Source organism: Pantherophis guttatus, chromosome 2 (assembly GCF_059756535.1).
Source record: "Pantherophis guttatus breed Tessera chromosome 2, ASM5975653v1, whole genome shotgun sequence".
Taxonomy (NCBI): Eukaryota; Metazoa; Chordata; class Lepidosauria; order Squamata; family Colubridae; genus Pantherophis; species Pantherophis guttatus.
Genome location: NC_142064.1, coordinates 99,486,264 through 99,504,216, shown reverse-complemented (window position 1 = coordinate 99,504,216; position 17,953 = coordinate 99,486,264). Strand labels below are relative to the sequence as shown.

Here is a 17,953-nt window from a genome sequence, read left to right as displayed (position 1 = left end):
GTTTCCAAATGAGATGCAAAAGTTGCTCTCATCAGAAAAGAGGACTTTGAACCACTGAGCAACAGACCAGTTCTTTTTGTCTTTAGCCCAGGTAAGATGCTTCTGACGTTGTTTGTTGTTCAGGAGCGGCTTGACAAGAGGAATACAACATTTGAAGCCCATGTCCAGGATCCGTCCGTGTGTGGTGGCTCTTGATGCACTGACTCCAGCCTCAGTCCACTTCTTGTGAAAGTCCCCAACACTTTTGAATGGCCTTTTCCTGACAATCCTCTCCAGATTGCGGTCATCCCTGCTGCTTGTGCACCTTTTTCTTCCACACTTTTTCCTTCCACATAACTTTCTATTAATGTGCTTTGATACAGCACTTTGGGAACATCCAACTTCTTTTGCAATTACCTTTTGAGGCTTTCCCTCCTTATGGAGGGTGTCAATGATGGTTTTCTGCACAACTGTCAGGTCAGCAGTCTTTCCCATGATTGTGATTCCTACTGAACCAGACTGAGAGACCATTAAAGGCTCAGGAACCCTTTGCAGGTGTTATGGCTTACTTAGCTGATTAGAGTGGAACACTTTGAGCCTAGAATATTGAACCTTTTCACAATATACTAATTTTCTGAGATTGTGAATTTGGGGTTTTCATGAGCTATAAGCCATAATCATCAAAATTATGACAAATCAAGGCTTGAACTATCTCGCTTTGCATGTAATGAGTCTATCTCATATATTAGTTTCAACTTTTAAGTTGCATTACCGAAATAAATGAACTTTTGTACAATATTCTAATTTTTTGAGTTTCACCTGTATGTTATATCTTTGTTAACATTAGATGTCAGGAATCTTACTGTCTGATTTTCAGCTTACTGTTTAACTTTCAGCTAGCCTTTGAGTCTCAGCCTCATTTATCCCCAAATGATCTTGCAAGAAAACAATGAATACCATTTTCAACTCCTAAAAAGCAGAATATAAATCTAACATAAAAAGAATATATAAACAGTTCTTAGCTATTTTTCTGAGTTAAAAGGCTATAGCAGGCCTGTCAAACTGGTGGCCTGCGAGCTGGATGTGTCATGTGCAGGCCACGCCCACCCCAGCTCCGCAAAGGCAAAAAATGCTGCAATTTGTCACAATATGTCATATGACATGATTGAGTTTGACATCCGTGGGCTATAGGATTGCTTCTGTCCTTTAAAATAGAGTCGAATAACTTGTGAAATCACTGGGAACTATCTAGGTTCTCTGGAGTGACGCATGAAGGAAATATTCCAAGCAACTACAGATATTTCTTGTTTAGCAACCAAAACTGGGATCAATAACATAGCCACTAAGTGATGCAGTCACTAAGTAAAAAAGAAAAAGCACATGACAGTGACTGCGCTTATACTTTTACTTCAGCCTTTCTTTGTCCCCATTCCCTACCCTTTGCAATGCTCACCCTGGTGCTCATATAATTACAGGTCGTACTCTCTTAAGTACAGTAATTGGGATCAGCAACTCTGTTACTAAGCAACATGATCATAGTGTGACATCACATGATCTCTTAGACAGCAATTCTGGTAGTTCCAACTGCCATCGTACTATCCTTTCAATATATACTCCTCATTGTGTGCCTGCTTACTTTTTAATAATCCCTTCCTCTTCAATCTCTTTGGTGTACTAGGGGGAGGAGGAGAAAAATCAGATCAGGCACAGGAGACATTGCAACAACACTGTTGTTAAGTTAGTAACATGGTTGTTAAGTGAATCTGGCTTCCCCATTGACGTTGCTTGTCAGAAGGTTGCAAAAGGTGATCATGTGACTTCAGGATACTGCAAACATCATAATTATATGCCAGTTGACCAGCATCCGAATTTTGATCACCTGACCATACGAATGCTGCAACGGTCGTAAGTGTAAAAATGGTCATAAGTAACTTTTTAAAATGCTGTTGTCACTTTGAACACTCACTAAATGAATGGTTGTAAATCGAGGACTACCTGTATTTTCTATGGGCATGAGCACTCCTTTTTCAAGAGAAACAAAATGAAAGTATTCACAAAACTGTTTCTGGTAAACTAATCATGTAGACTAACTTTATTGTCACTTTGAATGCACGCTAATCGGCATACATTAAAATGAAATTTTGTTGCATTCAGCTCTCAAAAGGGTCACCACCTCCAATATACACTACATATACATGACAAACAAATAAATAAATAAATATAAATTATGCATATACTCATATATTATATGACACATGGAACAACAGTCTAGTTCGGATGTATACATGTACGTGGTTTACAAGTCATTGATAGTGCAATAAAGAGTACTCAGGACTTCATTCTTGTTGGCACTGGGGGAAATATACACAGCTATGATTTGTAGATTAGAATAGATTAGAATAACAGAGTTGGAAGGGACCTTGTTGGGTTTGATGGCTCCAAAACATGAAAAACTGTAATCCCAGTATACTGTGTTATTTTCAATCCACTTGTTACTCAAAAAGTGTGTATAGTTGCTGATCCTAAATGTCAAGGAGAGGTTCCTTTGGAAGCACCCATTAGAAGAAATGATGCTGGTGTCTCCCAATTCATTTTTGTCTTCCCTACAAAATACTATATTCCTATGCTATCACAATAGATGTTACACAATTGTTTCCAAAATCAGTCAATCTTATACTCAACAGAATAAAAAATAACACAACAAATTATTTAATATTTCACATAAGTATTATTTTCAACTCAATTCATGTCAGCTGAGTGGTGAATGGAAAGTCAGAATTATATTTTTTGCAGGTTTCCCTTCATCTTTCACAATGTCAATTTTCTTTTTTAGCTGTAATTGATACGACTGAAAAGCTAAAACACAGTGGGATACCATCAAACAAAAAAAAATAAGATGTACATCTAAACAGAATAAAAGCAGGTCCATTTAAAAGAGAGAAATATGCCATCAAAGTATGGAAATGGTTCAAGTGGACTTAATATGAAAGTCCTTTTCTACAGCAGAGATAAGCATTCTGATGTTAGTTCTTATGGGAAAGGCTAACTCCCTTCCTCATTTCAGAGTGATAAACCAGTCAGCAAGTCCAAAGAAATAAAGAACCTTACCAATCTCTCAGGGGAACAGCCAAGATGTTTTTACTTCTAATGGAGAAAGACTCAATGCCCAGTGAGATAAGCTTATTTGGACCACTGCCTGATGCAGGCCCTGATAATTTGGTCGGGAAGACTGGCAAAAAGTATGAGGTCCAGGTAGCTATAGCCTGAAAAGATCAGCAGCTATATAAACTACTTCCTCTCTTTTGGAATGGAGATCAGGTCTCCCTTATTGTCCGGAACATTACTATAGAGTTAAAGGATGTTCATCTCTTGTTTTTGAAATCCAAGTTCTTCCATTAATACTTTGGGATGTGATAACAGCAAAATTAGGGGATGTGAATTAACCCTGGGGGCCTTGGTCATAAAAGGAATATAGGTGGGATGGGTGGACAGAAAAGTATAAACCATCTCCAGTAAATCTACTGAGAGCACAACGTATTTTTTTTCCCCGTAAGGGGCTCTATTCTGTTGTATTTGATATGGTGATTTATTTGCATGAGATCCAAGATAATCCACTAATCCTATTCTTGGAACTATGGAGTATAAATCAGAGAAGCTCTTGCTTCTTTAAACCTACAGTTGCAAGAAAAAGTATGTGAACCCCTTGGGATTACGTGGAGTTTTGCATGAATTGGTCATAAAATGTGCTCTGAACTTCATCTAAGTCACAACAATAGAAAAACACAGTCTGCTTAAAATAATACTACACAAACATTAGATGTTGCCATGGTTTAATTGAACATAACATGTAAACATTCACAGTGCAGGGAGGAAAAAGTATGTGAACCTTTGGACTTAATAACTGGTTGACCCTCCTTTGGCAGCAATAACCTCAACCAAACGTTTCCTGTAGTTGCAGATCAGACCTGCACAACGATCTGGAGTAATTTTGGACCACTCCTCTTCACAAAACTGTTTCAGGGTAGCAATATTCTTGGGATGTCTGGTGTGAATCGCTCTCTTAAGGTCATGCCACAGCATTTCAATCGGGTTGAAGTCAGGACTCTGACTGGGCCACTCCAGAAGGCGTATTCTGTGCTGTTGAAGCCATTTTTTTGTTGAATTACTTGTATGCTTTGGGTCATTGTCCTGTTGCATCACCCATTCTCTGCGGAGCTTCAGTTGGCGGACAGATGGTCGTACGTTTTCCTGCAAAATGTCTTGATAAACTCTGGAATTCATTTTCCGATCAATGACAACAATCCGTCCAGGCCCTGAGACAGCAAAGCAGCCCCAAACCATGATGCTCCCTCCGCCATGTTTTACAGTGGGGATGAGGTTTTGATGTTGGTGTGCTGTGCCTTTTTTTCTCCACACATAGTGTTGTGTGTTCTTCCCAAACAACTCAACTTTGGTTTCATCTGTCCACAGTATATTTTGCCAGTAGTGCTGTGGAACATCCAGGTGCTCTTTTGCAAACTTCAAACGTGCTGCAATATTTTTTTTGAACAGCAATGGCTTCCTCCGTGGTGTCCTCCCATGTACTCCATTCTTGTTTAATGTTTTCCTTATTGTAGATGTGTCAACAAAAATGTTAGCATTTGCCAGAGATTTCTGTAGGTCTTTAGCTGACGTTCTGGGATTCTTCTTTACCTCATGAAGCATTCTGCGCTGTGCTCTTGCAGTCATTTTTACAGAACGACCACGCCTAGGGAGAGTAGTAACAGTGCTAAACTTTCTCCATTTGTGGACTGTCTTACCGTGGACACATGAACATCAAAGCTTTTAGAGATACTTTTGTAACCCTTTCCAGCTTCATGCAAGTCAACAATTCTTGATCGTAGGTCTTCTGAGAACTCTTTTCTGCAAGGCATGGTTCACATCAGACAGTGCTTCTTGAAACCAGTAAACCCAAAATAGGTGTGTGTTTTTAAAGGGCAGGACAGCTGTCAGCAACACATCCAATATCATCACCCTGATTGGAGTCAAGGTTGGCTCACTCCTGGCTCCAATTAGCTCTTGGAGAAGTCATTAGGCTAGGGGCTCACATACTTTTTCCTCCCTCCACTGTGAATGTTTACATGTTATGTTCAATTAAACCATGGCAACATCTAATGTTTGTGTAGTATTATTTTAAGCAGACTGTGTTGTTCTATTGTTGTGACTTAGATGAAGTTCAGAGCACATTTTATGACCAATTCATGCAAAACTCCATGTAATCCCAAGGGGTTCACATACTTTTTCTTGCAACTGTATCTGATAGCTTGTACATCTTATGATCTTTACGATCAGCTGTTGTTTGGTTATCTTATGAAAACTTGAGGATTGGAATGTCAAGGGGGCATGGCAAATTTGAAATGTATCTTTGTGACCCATGCATTTGATATTTCATGTGAATCTAGTTGTCTGCAAATTCCATTAGTCTTCTATACACAGGGAAGCTAAGACACTCACTAAATTGTTACTCCCCCCACCCTTCTGTGAGTGAATAAGGGATTCTGCCTGACATTCTGGCATAATCTATTTTGGGATTTCTACTATCACCCACCCCCAATGTTTTATGGCTCTTCTGCAGATCTGTTTGAATGCTGTAAAGACGAAAGAATGGGAAGTGTAACTGGGCATTCTGCTACCCCTGTTTTGTTTTTGGTGGTGGTGATGATGGTGATTAAGGACATGGCTTTCTTCATATTTTCAATTAGGATATCATCAAGAGCTTCTCTGAACAGCTTTCTCTTTAAGCAGTCTGGCCAGGAGGACAGAATTTGATTTAGAGACAACATTCCTATTCTTCAAAGGCCTCTTTTGGTAGCTATGAGACACAAAACCCTGAAAAATGAGTGGCAAGAATGCATACTTTAGAATAGGTATTGAAGCAAACAATTTCAGATTGTTTCTCCAGGTCACAAATAATGGCATATCTGATCTGCATTTCTGTATTTTTATGAAGCACTAGTTAGTAATAATTTGTAGATGTATACATCAACTTTCTCTATAAATTATCTCTAAATAATTATTCAAAGATTGCTTTCAAATCACCAAAGGTGACATAACGAGGTCTACATGAGAGACCAGAAGCAATCAGCAAATTTCCGTTAAGGTTTCTATTATATAACTTACTAATACTCAATACTGACTCAAAATTGGACAGAATGGGAGATTAATGTCATACTAAAGAATGGGAAAGTAGCACTAGCAAGCTCACTAGTTCACTTAATTTAGAATTCTCAACTAGAGCAACTCTGATCCCACATTTACGCAAGTACAGTATCTGTCTAATAATGTACTGGGAGCTAAACTCTCAATAAGGAGAATGATTATTATCAGGACTAAATGCTACTTTAAAAGCAATAAAACTGGCAGAGAGAGATGAGGGTATTATCATACTAGCACCCCTATCTTCCATTAACTACTCCAATTTGAATCAATCAATCAATCAAATTTCATGGCTAATTGCACCAACCTTCATACCTCTCCACTGTTTCCTTTGTCTACGAGTAGGTCTAATTTAGGATAATCTGTTGGATTTAGGGCCTGCATTATTAAAATGAAAGATGTGTCATCAGGGCCTTGTCTAGGATTAAGACTGACTTCTTTAATCAAAGAGTTTAGGGCTATATTAAGCAATTCTCAAACAAATCCCATTTGCCCTAATTTGAAATGACAATCTATAGGAGAAAAATAATCATGTATTTAATAAAATGTTTTGACTTTTTGGTGAAACAATTGTACAAAATTTGTTTGGATGTGACTGGATGGAATTTAGCTAAGCAGGCCATTCAGATATCCAGGGGAATATTTTTGTCTAGATGTAATGGGGTGTAAGAATAATCCTGAAAAAAATAGGAGGAAGAGTTGCAACCAAGGCAACAATCAAATAAAAACAAAAGGAGAAAAGTAATTTAGAGAAAATGTCTCAAAATTGACCATCCCTAGTTTCCTTGAAGATAAAGGCAGGAGAGGGTAAGTGCATTAGTCTTACAAGATTCTATTACTATAAACCTATAATAAAAGAATCGCTTCAAAATGAAAAGGGTGGCAAATGAAATAAAAAAATAAAAAAAATAAATAAAATGAAATGAAATGAAATAAATAAAATAAAATAAATAAATAAAATAAAAATAAAAATAAAAATAAAAATAAAAAAATAAAAAATAATAATAATAAAAAATAAAATAAAATAAAATAAAAAAGTAGTACTAGCATTCATAATTTTAGTTTCCTAGTCTGGTCTATGCTGAAGGGCTGACTTCAAAGGGGGCAGCAATTGAGAAGGCTTGTCTCTGTGATCCTTGAAAATGGCAGTTTATGAGTAAATAGGTAATTGATGAGCAAAGAAACTAAGATTGTGAGCAAGCCCACCCTACTTGATTATATTACGGTATGAGGACAGGACTATTGCCAAAATCCAAATCCTGAACCATAAAGAGTTGCCCACTAACACTGAAAAGGAAAGCTACTGTATAAAAATAGGAGGAGGAAGGTGTGTTGTGTAAGTTCACCACCTTTAGTTATTTGTAAAAATAATAGACAAATAAACAAATAAATAAAAATACTGTATATAAATACGAGCAAACGTCTTCTAACACTGAAGAATTAGGTAATAAAATTTCTGCAAGAAAACAACCAAGCCTAGAGAAAACCAAAGATTCTAACTACCACCTTGAATGGCACTCAGTCAGATGACGATCAGTGTAACTCTTAAAATTGTGGTGTTATGTAAACAAAGGATGAATAACAGAATAACAGAGTTGGGAGGGATCTTGGAGGTCTTCTAGTCCAACAGCAGAAGACCCTATACCAGGGGTGTCAAACTCGTGGCGTCACATTGTCGTCACATGACATATCATGACTTTTTTCCCTTTGCTAAACTGGGGATGGGCGTGGCCAGCGTGTGATGCATCCAGCCTGTGGACCACGAGTTTGACACTCTTGCCCTATACTATTTCAGACAAATGGTTGTCCAGTTTCTTCTTAAAAACTTTCAGTGTTGGAGCACCCACAATTTCTGGAAATAAGTTGTTCCACTGATTAATTGTTCTGTCAGGAAATTTCTCCTTAGTTCTAGATTGGTTCCCTTTTTGATTAGTTTCCATCCATTGCTTCCTGTCCTACCTCTTGGTGCTTTGTGGCAGCCCCTTAGAACATTGCTGTCACCCTTAATCCTTCTTTTCATTGAACTAGACATACCCAATTCCTGCAACTGTTCTTCATATGAAAGTGACCTTAATTACGAAAGACAGTATGTATGCGTATGTGTGTAAAACTAAAAAAATAAAAAGAGTGAAAGGTACAAAAGGAAAAATCAGAAAATGGGAAGAAAAAAAGAAAGAATATAATAACAAGAAGGAAAAGGGTGACCTTCAGCCTTCAGTTCAATTATAAATAATTTTAGTAACTCCTCATTCCCTCTTCGTTTACAATGCATGACCTCTTCATCCATATTCCATCTCTTATCTATAGACAAATCCACAAAGCATGATCTTTTCAGTCTTGGTAACACCAGAAAGTTAATGAATTAAGGTTTATCAAAATAACAACGTATTTTATTTTAACCTTGATCAAATAAACCAATTTCATTTTTTTTTACTTTAAACAGTCTTAATTTTTAATCCAATCAAATAAAATATGCTTTCTTTTTATTTATTCTTTGCCTCTTCTTCTCAAAGCTTTAACAATCCTTGTTTGTAAATCCAATATAAAAATTATTCAGGTTACTCTCCTTGTTCATTATTTGTATTTTTTGAAACATCAACCAGTTTCTTTTGTTATGTCCAGTGGCACATTTGTTATGTTCAGTGGCACATTCTTTTCCATGTCATGTTCATAGAATGTCATTTATAGATCCATTTTCAATGCCATCTCTATCATGTCAAATAAAACTTGTTTCTCATCTGCTATTTCTTCCATAACATATTTTGGACATAGTCTATCTGTAGAAGCAAACACTTGCTACTGACACTGTTGATATCAACTTCTGATTCTGTTTTTCAAAAGTGTCCTTCAGTACTTTCACTTTATGTTTTGCATCATTTAATAAGTTCTAGTTAATTTCCTGTCAATCAGGCCTGTATATTCGTCTCCCTTAATTAAAATATTTAATTCTCTCGTGTCCAATTTTTAAAGTTACTTAAAATTAATCAGTTTATAACTTTCAAGGATCAATGTTTTGCTGTTAATATCAGTTTTTAAAAAATACTTAAGCTTATGATTAAAATTTTCTTTCATTAAGAATTGAAGGCAAACTCATCTGAATTTTTCACATTTGTTGATCTGAAGGTCTTCAATAGCTTAGTAGTAGTTAACAAGCAATTTCCAAACATAATTTCTAAATTGTAAGAGAGCCTTCAAACATAGTGTTTTTTCAAAGGCACTGACCGTGGTTGCAAGCAAGATGGCTATTCCCATCATCTCCCAGTGCTCAAAATCGGCCAGGGACTGCTGTCTTGCATGTGGGTAATCTATCCTCTTCTTATCTGAGGAGAATCAGTCTACTCGCTAGTTCTCCGTTCTTCACCATGGTTGTCAGTCCCACTTTTTGCAGAACCATCTTCAATTTGCACTACTTCCTGTAGAAGCCCTGATAGCACTATATTAGAGACCAACTACAGCTTCTCATTACTTTACAAGACAGCCCACTGTAGAGTACAAAGTGATAGTATAGTCAGTGAAACAGTAAATGAGGCGTGACTATGATTAGAGCCAATCAGTGGAGTTGCAATAAATTTAATTGTACAAAGTTTTCTTGGACGTAACTGTAACCTACCCAACCAGCAGAACCTAAAAGACCAGAAGAATCCCTTTTACAAGTCAGTTCCATAAGAAGGAGTATGATTTCATCCAGTAGTAAAGCTGATAATTCTCTGGAATTGGATAGCTTCCAAACCCAAGCATAACTCTGTTTCTCTCTATTCAGATTCTGTCAGCCACTAGATCCCAATACAACACGTCAATGGTATTACATGCTTGGCTCAAAGTCAAGATGGGAAATTAAGTATCATCAATATATTGATGACATCAGAACCTGTGTTGAAAGATGGCCTCACTCAGGGCTTCATGAAATTTTTTGAGAGTTTCTTGAAGAAAGGAAAGAGCACTGACCACTATGGTACGCCACAATTAAGGAGTTATGAAATGGACTTTTCCCTTATCATCACCAATTGGAACCAACAGTCTAAGAAGCAAAACTTCTGCAACTCACAGCCTCCCACTCCCAACCACTGGTGAAAGCCCAGGATATAGTAATATGGAAAGCCACTTAGAGATAACGCAACACAATGAGGATTGTACTCACACCATAGGAGTATCCACGCATGCAATTAATGTCACTTCTGTACAATTCTGTGCCATTTCCATCCTAAATCTTTGCAGATTTCTTAAAGAATACTTAGTTACGTAAACTTTAACCAAAATCATTAAATTACAAGTTCCAAGTCCTATCATATGCCTAAAAGTAAACACAATAAGCAAAGTAGATTTTGATCCCTTAATAGCAGTAAATCAACACATACAGTGTTCTGTTTTTATCCCAGAAAATCTAGATAGAATTTTAGAAGCTAATTATATGTCTTAACAATCATATGTACTCACCAGTAAGTACAGCTTTTGCAGAAGGATCTGCAAGATCTAAAGCTGATTTTCCATCTGTATTCCGAATATTTGGATCAGCTCCATGTTGCAGCAGTACTGAATAAAGAAATAATAATAATTCTCAAACATTTGGCATATAGAATAAATGCAACTGCCAATAAACATATACACTGATCATGCTGCCATTTTTTTCCAACAAAGATCATAATCCAGAAAGCTGCTTTTGTTTAATAGACTATTCAACTACTGACTGGTTTTTCCTCAAGGGTGAACATCCCTCCTTATATCACATAACAATTTAGACCCATAAATCTACTATTAGACTGCAAATTTTCTCTAAACTAATTATTGACAATACAGAATTGACATGAATGTACAGAGCACATTCTCTATCTCCTTTAACTGACATTTGGTGTAAAAGTTTCAAAAAGTATTTTGCCATGAACACATCTACTGTCTAGAAAATATGCACATATAATTTGTTACAAAGTTTTCTGAGTAAGCAGATTGTCTGTTACATTGATTCTTCTAAAATATACCAAGCATCATAAACATGCAGTCATCTGTCACTTTGCTAATAATTATCCCTAAACAATATTGAAAATTGCTATATTTTATTGCAAAAAAGTATGTGATAATTGTATTTTGTAGTGTTAAAACACTAATAATGCTGATTTTTAGGAGCTTAATTTCAATTAGCTTTACTTTCTGCAAATAAGTTGCAGTTATCTATTTTACTTTACCAAATACTCATAGACTTTCAAAAACAAGAAGCCCAAACTATTTTCTTTTAATAATACAGATAACTAAGAAGCATTTTTATCTATTCTTGATCTTCATAGTAAAATTAACAATTTAGCTAATACAAATATTTGTTCTAAAACACAAAGTAAAGTGAGATATCACTAATTCAAAATTCAAAACTTAGAAATATTTTTTATTTGTAGCCTCAGATTTATCTTGTTTAACTTTTTTACATCCGATACTGTTTTATAACTTCATGCTATAATACAAACAGTATTCCAGTTATTTTATTATATTGCATTTTATGGTATGTTTTATATTTTATGACCTGTGATTACAATTAAACTTACTATACTGGAAAAAAAACTGTCAAATCAAGAATTTAATAATCAATAAAAGAAAGGAAAATTAAGTTTAATATCAAAACCTAACTGATATAGAGGTTAAACTACAATCAAATATATTCTTACACCATTATTTATGCACATTAGTGTCTTATGATGATGGTAATTCAGCATTACAACTACAAAACCTGCTGAAAACATTATAGAAAGTATTCTTAAATTTTACATATGGTAAGGATAGACAGCTATCTCTTATCTTACATTTAGAAAAGTTGCAAGTTATTCCCAAACATTCTATGAATCAAATATCAAGATTTTTCAGTCCACAGATGGTAGCGTTTTATATTTAAACTGAATTTGGCAGTGCTGAATGTATTCATTGTTTTGGCTGATTAAGTTTCATTCTATTTCTATTTTTTGTATTACACAGTAAGAACCATGGATTATGAGCTATAAAATGCAGTTAGATTATTTGTACAGACTACTCAATGGATTTTCTAAATGAGCTTTGGCTTTGATATTTACCAATTTTTTAACATAAAAAAACAGTTGTTGTGAACAAAGGTGTACTTACCAATACACACATCTATCTTGCCTTTGATTGCAGCTTCATGCAAAGGAGTATAGTTCCAATTGTCTCTGGCATTTGGTTCTGCTCCTTGACACAGCAAGAGACTAACTACCTCAGCATGACCAAAGGAACAGGCATTGTGAAGAGGTATCAGTCCACCATCATCACGAGCATGGACATTAGCTCCTGTTTGTAACAAGTGTTCCACAACATCCTTTCTTCCAAAACCTAGAAAAGAAGTTGAATTAATGCAATATAAAATGCATAAATATTACCACTTTATATGGCACACAGGAGTATAACTCTCTAAAATAAATTTTACCGCATTTATAATTTACTCTGTTGCTAATACACTGCAAATAGTATAGCTCTATTTTGCTTTGTTGGTTTTAAAAAAGTTTACAAATGCCAATCAAAAAATATTTCTAACCTCTTTTCTTTCTTGCTAAAATCCTTTCCCACAGCAAACAGTGTTAAAATATATAAGATAATCTAATTTACTTCACTGGCCTGTTACTTTAATTCAGATCAGAAACTTTCTAGAGTTGTTATTTAAAAATAGCTATATATCAAAGTGCACGTCTACAGTAATAACATCCAAACTAGGATGGATAAAAATCAAGATTTTTTTTAAAAAAATCAAAAAAATCAGATTTTTAAAATTTAAATTGATTTTTTAATCAAATTTATTTTAATAAAATGCTTTTGGAGTAAAAATCTATCTAAAGATAGATTCTATCTTTCTATTTAAGATACATTAATAATTTAGTTTATTCAGCATGAAATGGAGCTTAGTTATGTAGTATGAGGCTGTATATTCTGCAATGTTGGGATTATCGGTCAGAGGAGGAGCTGCTGGGGGACAGGAATGACAGTTGCTCTTTAAAAATAATGATTTAAATCGAGTTGATTTAAATCAAATCCACCCTGATCTAAACCAAGTAATAAACAGATTTAAATCTACTAGCTATGTATCATTATCGTGTACATCAGAATTTAATTCCTTCATTCAAAACTTCAATAGCAACATTATTTCTGTAACACTCAAGCAAGATTATAGGGCAGAGATGCACAACCCCAAAGAGCCCCTGAAAGTCTTGCATATCCAACTCCAGAGACCTTAAAAATTTTACGAAACTAGTTTTTATATGATAGAAGGGAAAAATCATTAAATACTTTATTAGAACAATCATATTATCTATAGTTACCTTAATTAAATCTAATTACTTTAAATTAGTTTTTGTCCTGGCTCCTCACACTAGTTTCTGAAGTGCATCCCTTATTCTATCTATAGGCTTAGAAAGAGTTGTACATTCAGTTCAATTAATTCTGTCATCCTTACTTTATATTTTTAACATCTCCTATGAAGCACATTATTAGAATTTAGGACATGAATTTATTTGCCACGGTTTAGAGTAAAAAAAAAATTGATTCACTTTGAGTGTTACATTTTCTGTGCTTCGTGAATGTTTGGGTTTTCTAATCACTTATGTAAATTAAAATAATATAATATAAAATAATGATTGTTTCCTTGACCAATTTCTGGTTTATTTTATTCCCTCAGCTACCTATTCCTACATCTCTGTAGATTAAAGGTTCTGATATCATGGGTTAGAATTACAGTGTAATCCTAAAACAAACTGTGTTCCAAACCATTTCACACATCAAAAACACCATTTTACTGCTTGGTATTACCAGTATGAATCTAACCTACCACAAGTCATATCATTCCTGAATCTAATATTATTTATTCCTCTAAAGTAATTTTTAATACAATGGCACTGCTGACTAGTGTCAAAAAACTATTAGCACATCAATGCCCTATTACTGAACCTATAACTATTTGATGCAGATTGGGTGGAATTTCACAGATTATTGCAGGTGAGATCTAATCAATATTACATACAAACTCAGAGCATCATCTCCAATGCATTTATTATGTGTTTATGCCTTCAAGCTAGTTTTTGACTCCTAATGACTGCCTGGATAAGTAAGTCCCTGCAATTTTCTCAGAAAGGTGTTTTGGAAGTGGTCTGTCATTGCCTCCCTTCTTGGAGGAAAGTGATTTTTCCAAGATTACCCAGATGGCTTTGTGCCTAAAACAGCACTAGAATTCAGTCTCCCAGTTTTTATCCTGACAATCACGACATCAAACCGTCCCCCTTAATGTATCTATGCACCCCTATATATTCAGGATATGCTATCAGGGCAAACTACACTACATTACTGGAACAAATATTAGAACCTCCAGAAGGTTTTTCTTTAAAATGCTGACAATACAAAATATTTGGATAACAGAAGGAAGATGATGGGAGCAATTTGAAATAGCTTTACCTCATTTTATCTTATGCATCTCAGAAAAGCAAGCAAAAACTTTTTTTAAAAAAGTCGTGGAGTTTTACCAATAAAGGGAGAACAGTTGGTTTTGGATAGTCTGCATTCAAACATAAACATGTGTTTTCCATATTGTTGGTCCAAACAGGGTAATAAATGGGAGGATTTTTTCCCAGTTATGTACCAAATGTGGTTGTGGAAATAATACTGTATTTGTTTCATACTGACCAACAAAAGAATACTGGAAATAGCAGTTTGGGGGGACAAAGTCTATTAAACTGATTTAAGCATGTGATCTATCCTTTAAGTCCCTCTTTTGGAAACTTTTAAGACATTTGCTGTAATTATAAGCAGTGCTTCCGAAAAGAGAAAACCATTATTTCTGGGCATATTGTTTCTCACATTTTATATAACAAAACTAAAAATGCCAGTTATGTAATCAACCAATCTTTGAGTTAGCTCTTCAAAATCAACCATTCAATTCCATAAATAATTGTTTAAGTAAAATTATTGCAAGAATCACACTTTCAAGTTTTTTATGCTTTTCCACTACTTTTCCCATTTCTTTCTTGGAATGTGAAATCGCAAATCAATTTCTTGATCGGCCCTTTCTTGATTGGGATTCCCGGTGCAGTCACTCACGCCCTCGTCACCTCGCGCCTGGACTACTGCAACGTTCTCTACATGGGGCTCCCCTTGAGGAGCACCTGGAGGCTCCAACTGGTCCAGAATGCGGCCGTGCGGGTAATTACAGGAGCCACCTGGCGCTCCCACATAACACCGCTCCTGCGTGAGCTGCACTGGCTCCCAGTGGTCTTCCGGGTGCGCTTCAAGGTGTTGGTTACCACCTTTAAAGCGCTCCATGGCATAGGACCTAGTTATCTTCAAGACCGCCTGCTGCTACCGATGGCCTCCCACCGACCTGTGCGCTCCCACAGAGAGGGCCTCCTCGGGGTGCCATCAGCCAAACAATGTAGGCTGGTGACCCCCAGGGGGAGGGCCTTCTCTGTGGGGGCACCTACCCTCTGGAATCAGCTGCCCCCAGAGATAAGGAGAATCCAAGACCTCGGTGCCTTCCGCCGTGCCCTTAAAACTTTCTTTTTTCAGCAAGCCGGGCTGGCTTAAAGTATTTTTTAACATATTTTTAATTTTTAATTGGTTTGTTATCTTAAATTGGGGCCAAATTAATATATATCCTTTTGTTTTTTAATGTTTGTATTGTATATTTTTATCTGGCTGTACACCGCCCTGAGTCCCTCGGGAGAAGGTGCGGTATATAAATTCGAAATAAAATAAATAAATAAAATAAAATTTATTTTTGTTACTTCATATTACATAGACCACTCAATGGAATAATTTCATATGCAATTGATTTTACCAAGTCTAATTTATGAAACTCTATACCACATGATCTTTGAGACACCGTATAAAAATTTCTGATGATACATCTTCTGCATAATTATAAGTTCACATTACTGTACATTTAATGAAAGCCATAAACTGAAAAACACAATGTGAGGAGTGAGCCTTAGAAACAACTATTGCTAAACTGGGATTAAAATCCTAAAACGCTCTACATTCCTTGTTCTTTAAATGAATGCTGTAGTCAGGGATACAGGACTGTTCACCCTTCCAGGAATGATTCCAAGTTATATAGAGAATCCTTTTCCAAGAACTCCTTATTCTCATCCTTAGGAACTATACATTTCTTCATCAAAGGATCCATTCAGAATGGGCATTCTCCAGGCAGCCCTTCTGAGCCAAACCCTCACACTTTTCTTGGTTCCTTCGCCATATTAACACAATGGCCGGATTCACATCGTAGACTAAGCTGAAATCTGACCAATTAACTATTTTATGATTTTAATACAATGTGCAAGCCTACTTTGCTCTAACAGTATAACACTGAGAGAGTATGCACCAAGACAAATTCCTTGTGTGTCCAATCACACTTGGCCAATAAAAAATTATATTCTATTCTATCTTTCCTACTGCGCAACGCCTCAAGATACATTCTTTCACCCCTTCCCCGATTTATCTGTTTGTCTCTTTCCTGAGCCCCCAGAAAGAATGAAAAGCCAAAAAAGGCAGGCACAACTTCCTACATTCTTCACTGGACAGTACAAGAGCCAGTCTGAGCAGGGCAAACCCTCCTTTACCCTCAGCAGGTCAGACAAGAGCAGAGGGGATGGTTCCCACAGAAGGAAACTAGTCATTTTTGCTGCCTCCTGTGCAAGGCTTTTCTCCTTGCTCCATGCAGGCGACGGAAAGCCTGAAGCCAATTGTGGCTTACTACCACCTCTTTTTTGGTCAAGAAGGAGTTGGGGCCATTGGCCTTAGAGGCCTTGGACGGTGAGCGGCTGTTTCTTCACCTCAGAGATCGGTGGCAAAAGCATCTCAACCAAACGGCGGGCCCGGCGCTATACTTTGGAGCTCCCCCCGCCCCGCTCCGCCCCACGGGACTCTCACCTGCCGCGAAGTGCAAAGGGGTGGATTTCCGCCCGGCCATATCTTTGGCGTTGACGTTGGTAGCATCCACCAAGCGCCTGACCCGAGTTACGTCCCCATTGCGGCAGGCTTCGAGCAGCTCCCGAAAAGCGCCGCTTCCCACGGGCGGAGGAAGGGGCTGCAACGGCGGAGGGGGTGGGTCGGGGCTGTCGGGAGCAGCCGGGCTGGAGGCCGCAGAGGAGGAAGACGAAGACACGGAGCTGCTGCTGCTGCTGCTAGTGGTGGCGACGCTGCTGGCTCCGGAGCCCGGAGGCGGCGGAGGCCCGGAGCTTTCGCAGGCGCTCTCTGGAGAAAAAGGCCTCTCGGTTCCCGCCGTCCCTTCCCGGCCGCTGTTGGCGGGGGCCTCGCCCTCGAGTCCGGCCAGAGTGGGCCGCTGCTGAGGGGAAGCTCCGGTGGGAGAAAGGTTGGGGCTGCGAGGCGGAGATACGGGCGTCTGGACTGAGTGATGACTTGGAGGGTGAGCGGGGTGATGGTGATGATGCTGCTGCGAGCGACGCGACGACGATGATGCCGCCGCCATTTCCCCGCTCCAAGAGCGCTCTGGTCCTGTCACTGCGGCAACGGGGAAGGATTGCCCGCCCTCGCATCCGGCTCCGTGCAGCCAATCGTGGGACGGCGAGGGGGGAAGTGACGTGAAGGCAGTGAGATGACGGAAGACGAAAGCGGAACTCTTTCATCGGGTGTTTGCTGGTTTAGGAGTGAACTCTTGTATTGCTGGTGGTTTCAATTGAGTCCTCAAGAGCAGGGGGTCCTCCAACCTTGGCAACTTTAAGCCTGGCGGACTTCAACTCCCAGAATTCCCCAGCAAACTGGCTGGGGAATTCTGGGAGTTGAAGTCCGCCAG

At 37.6% G+C, this 17,953-nt stretch overlaps 1 protein-coding gene across 1 annotated transcript in view; it reads right to left on the bottom strand.

Moving 5' to 3' along the window:
* TNKS (tankyrase) overlaps positions 1-17,728 on the bottom strand; it is an 83,849-nt gene extending 66,121 nt beyond the window's left edge. Inside the window, exons 1-3 of the mRNA XM_034410862.3 lie at positions 17,071-17,728; positions 12,271-12,495; positions 10,609-10,704 (exon numbers count right to left, since the gene is read on the bottom strand). Of these exons, the coding sequence (XP_034266753.1) occupies positions 10,609-10,704; positions 12,271-12,495; positions 17,071-17,629 (880 nt within the window). The 5' untranslated portion in view covers positions 17,630-17,728. The remainder of the gene's footprint in view (positions 1-10,608; positions 10,705-12,270; positions 12,496-17,070) is intronic.
* Positions 17,729-17,953: the final 225 nt, after the last annotated feature.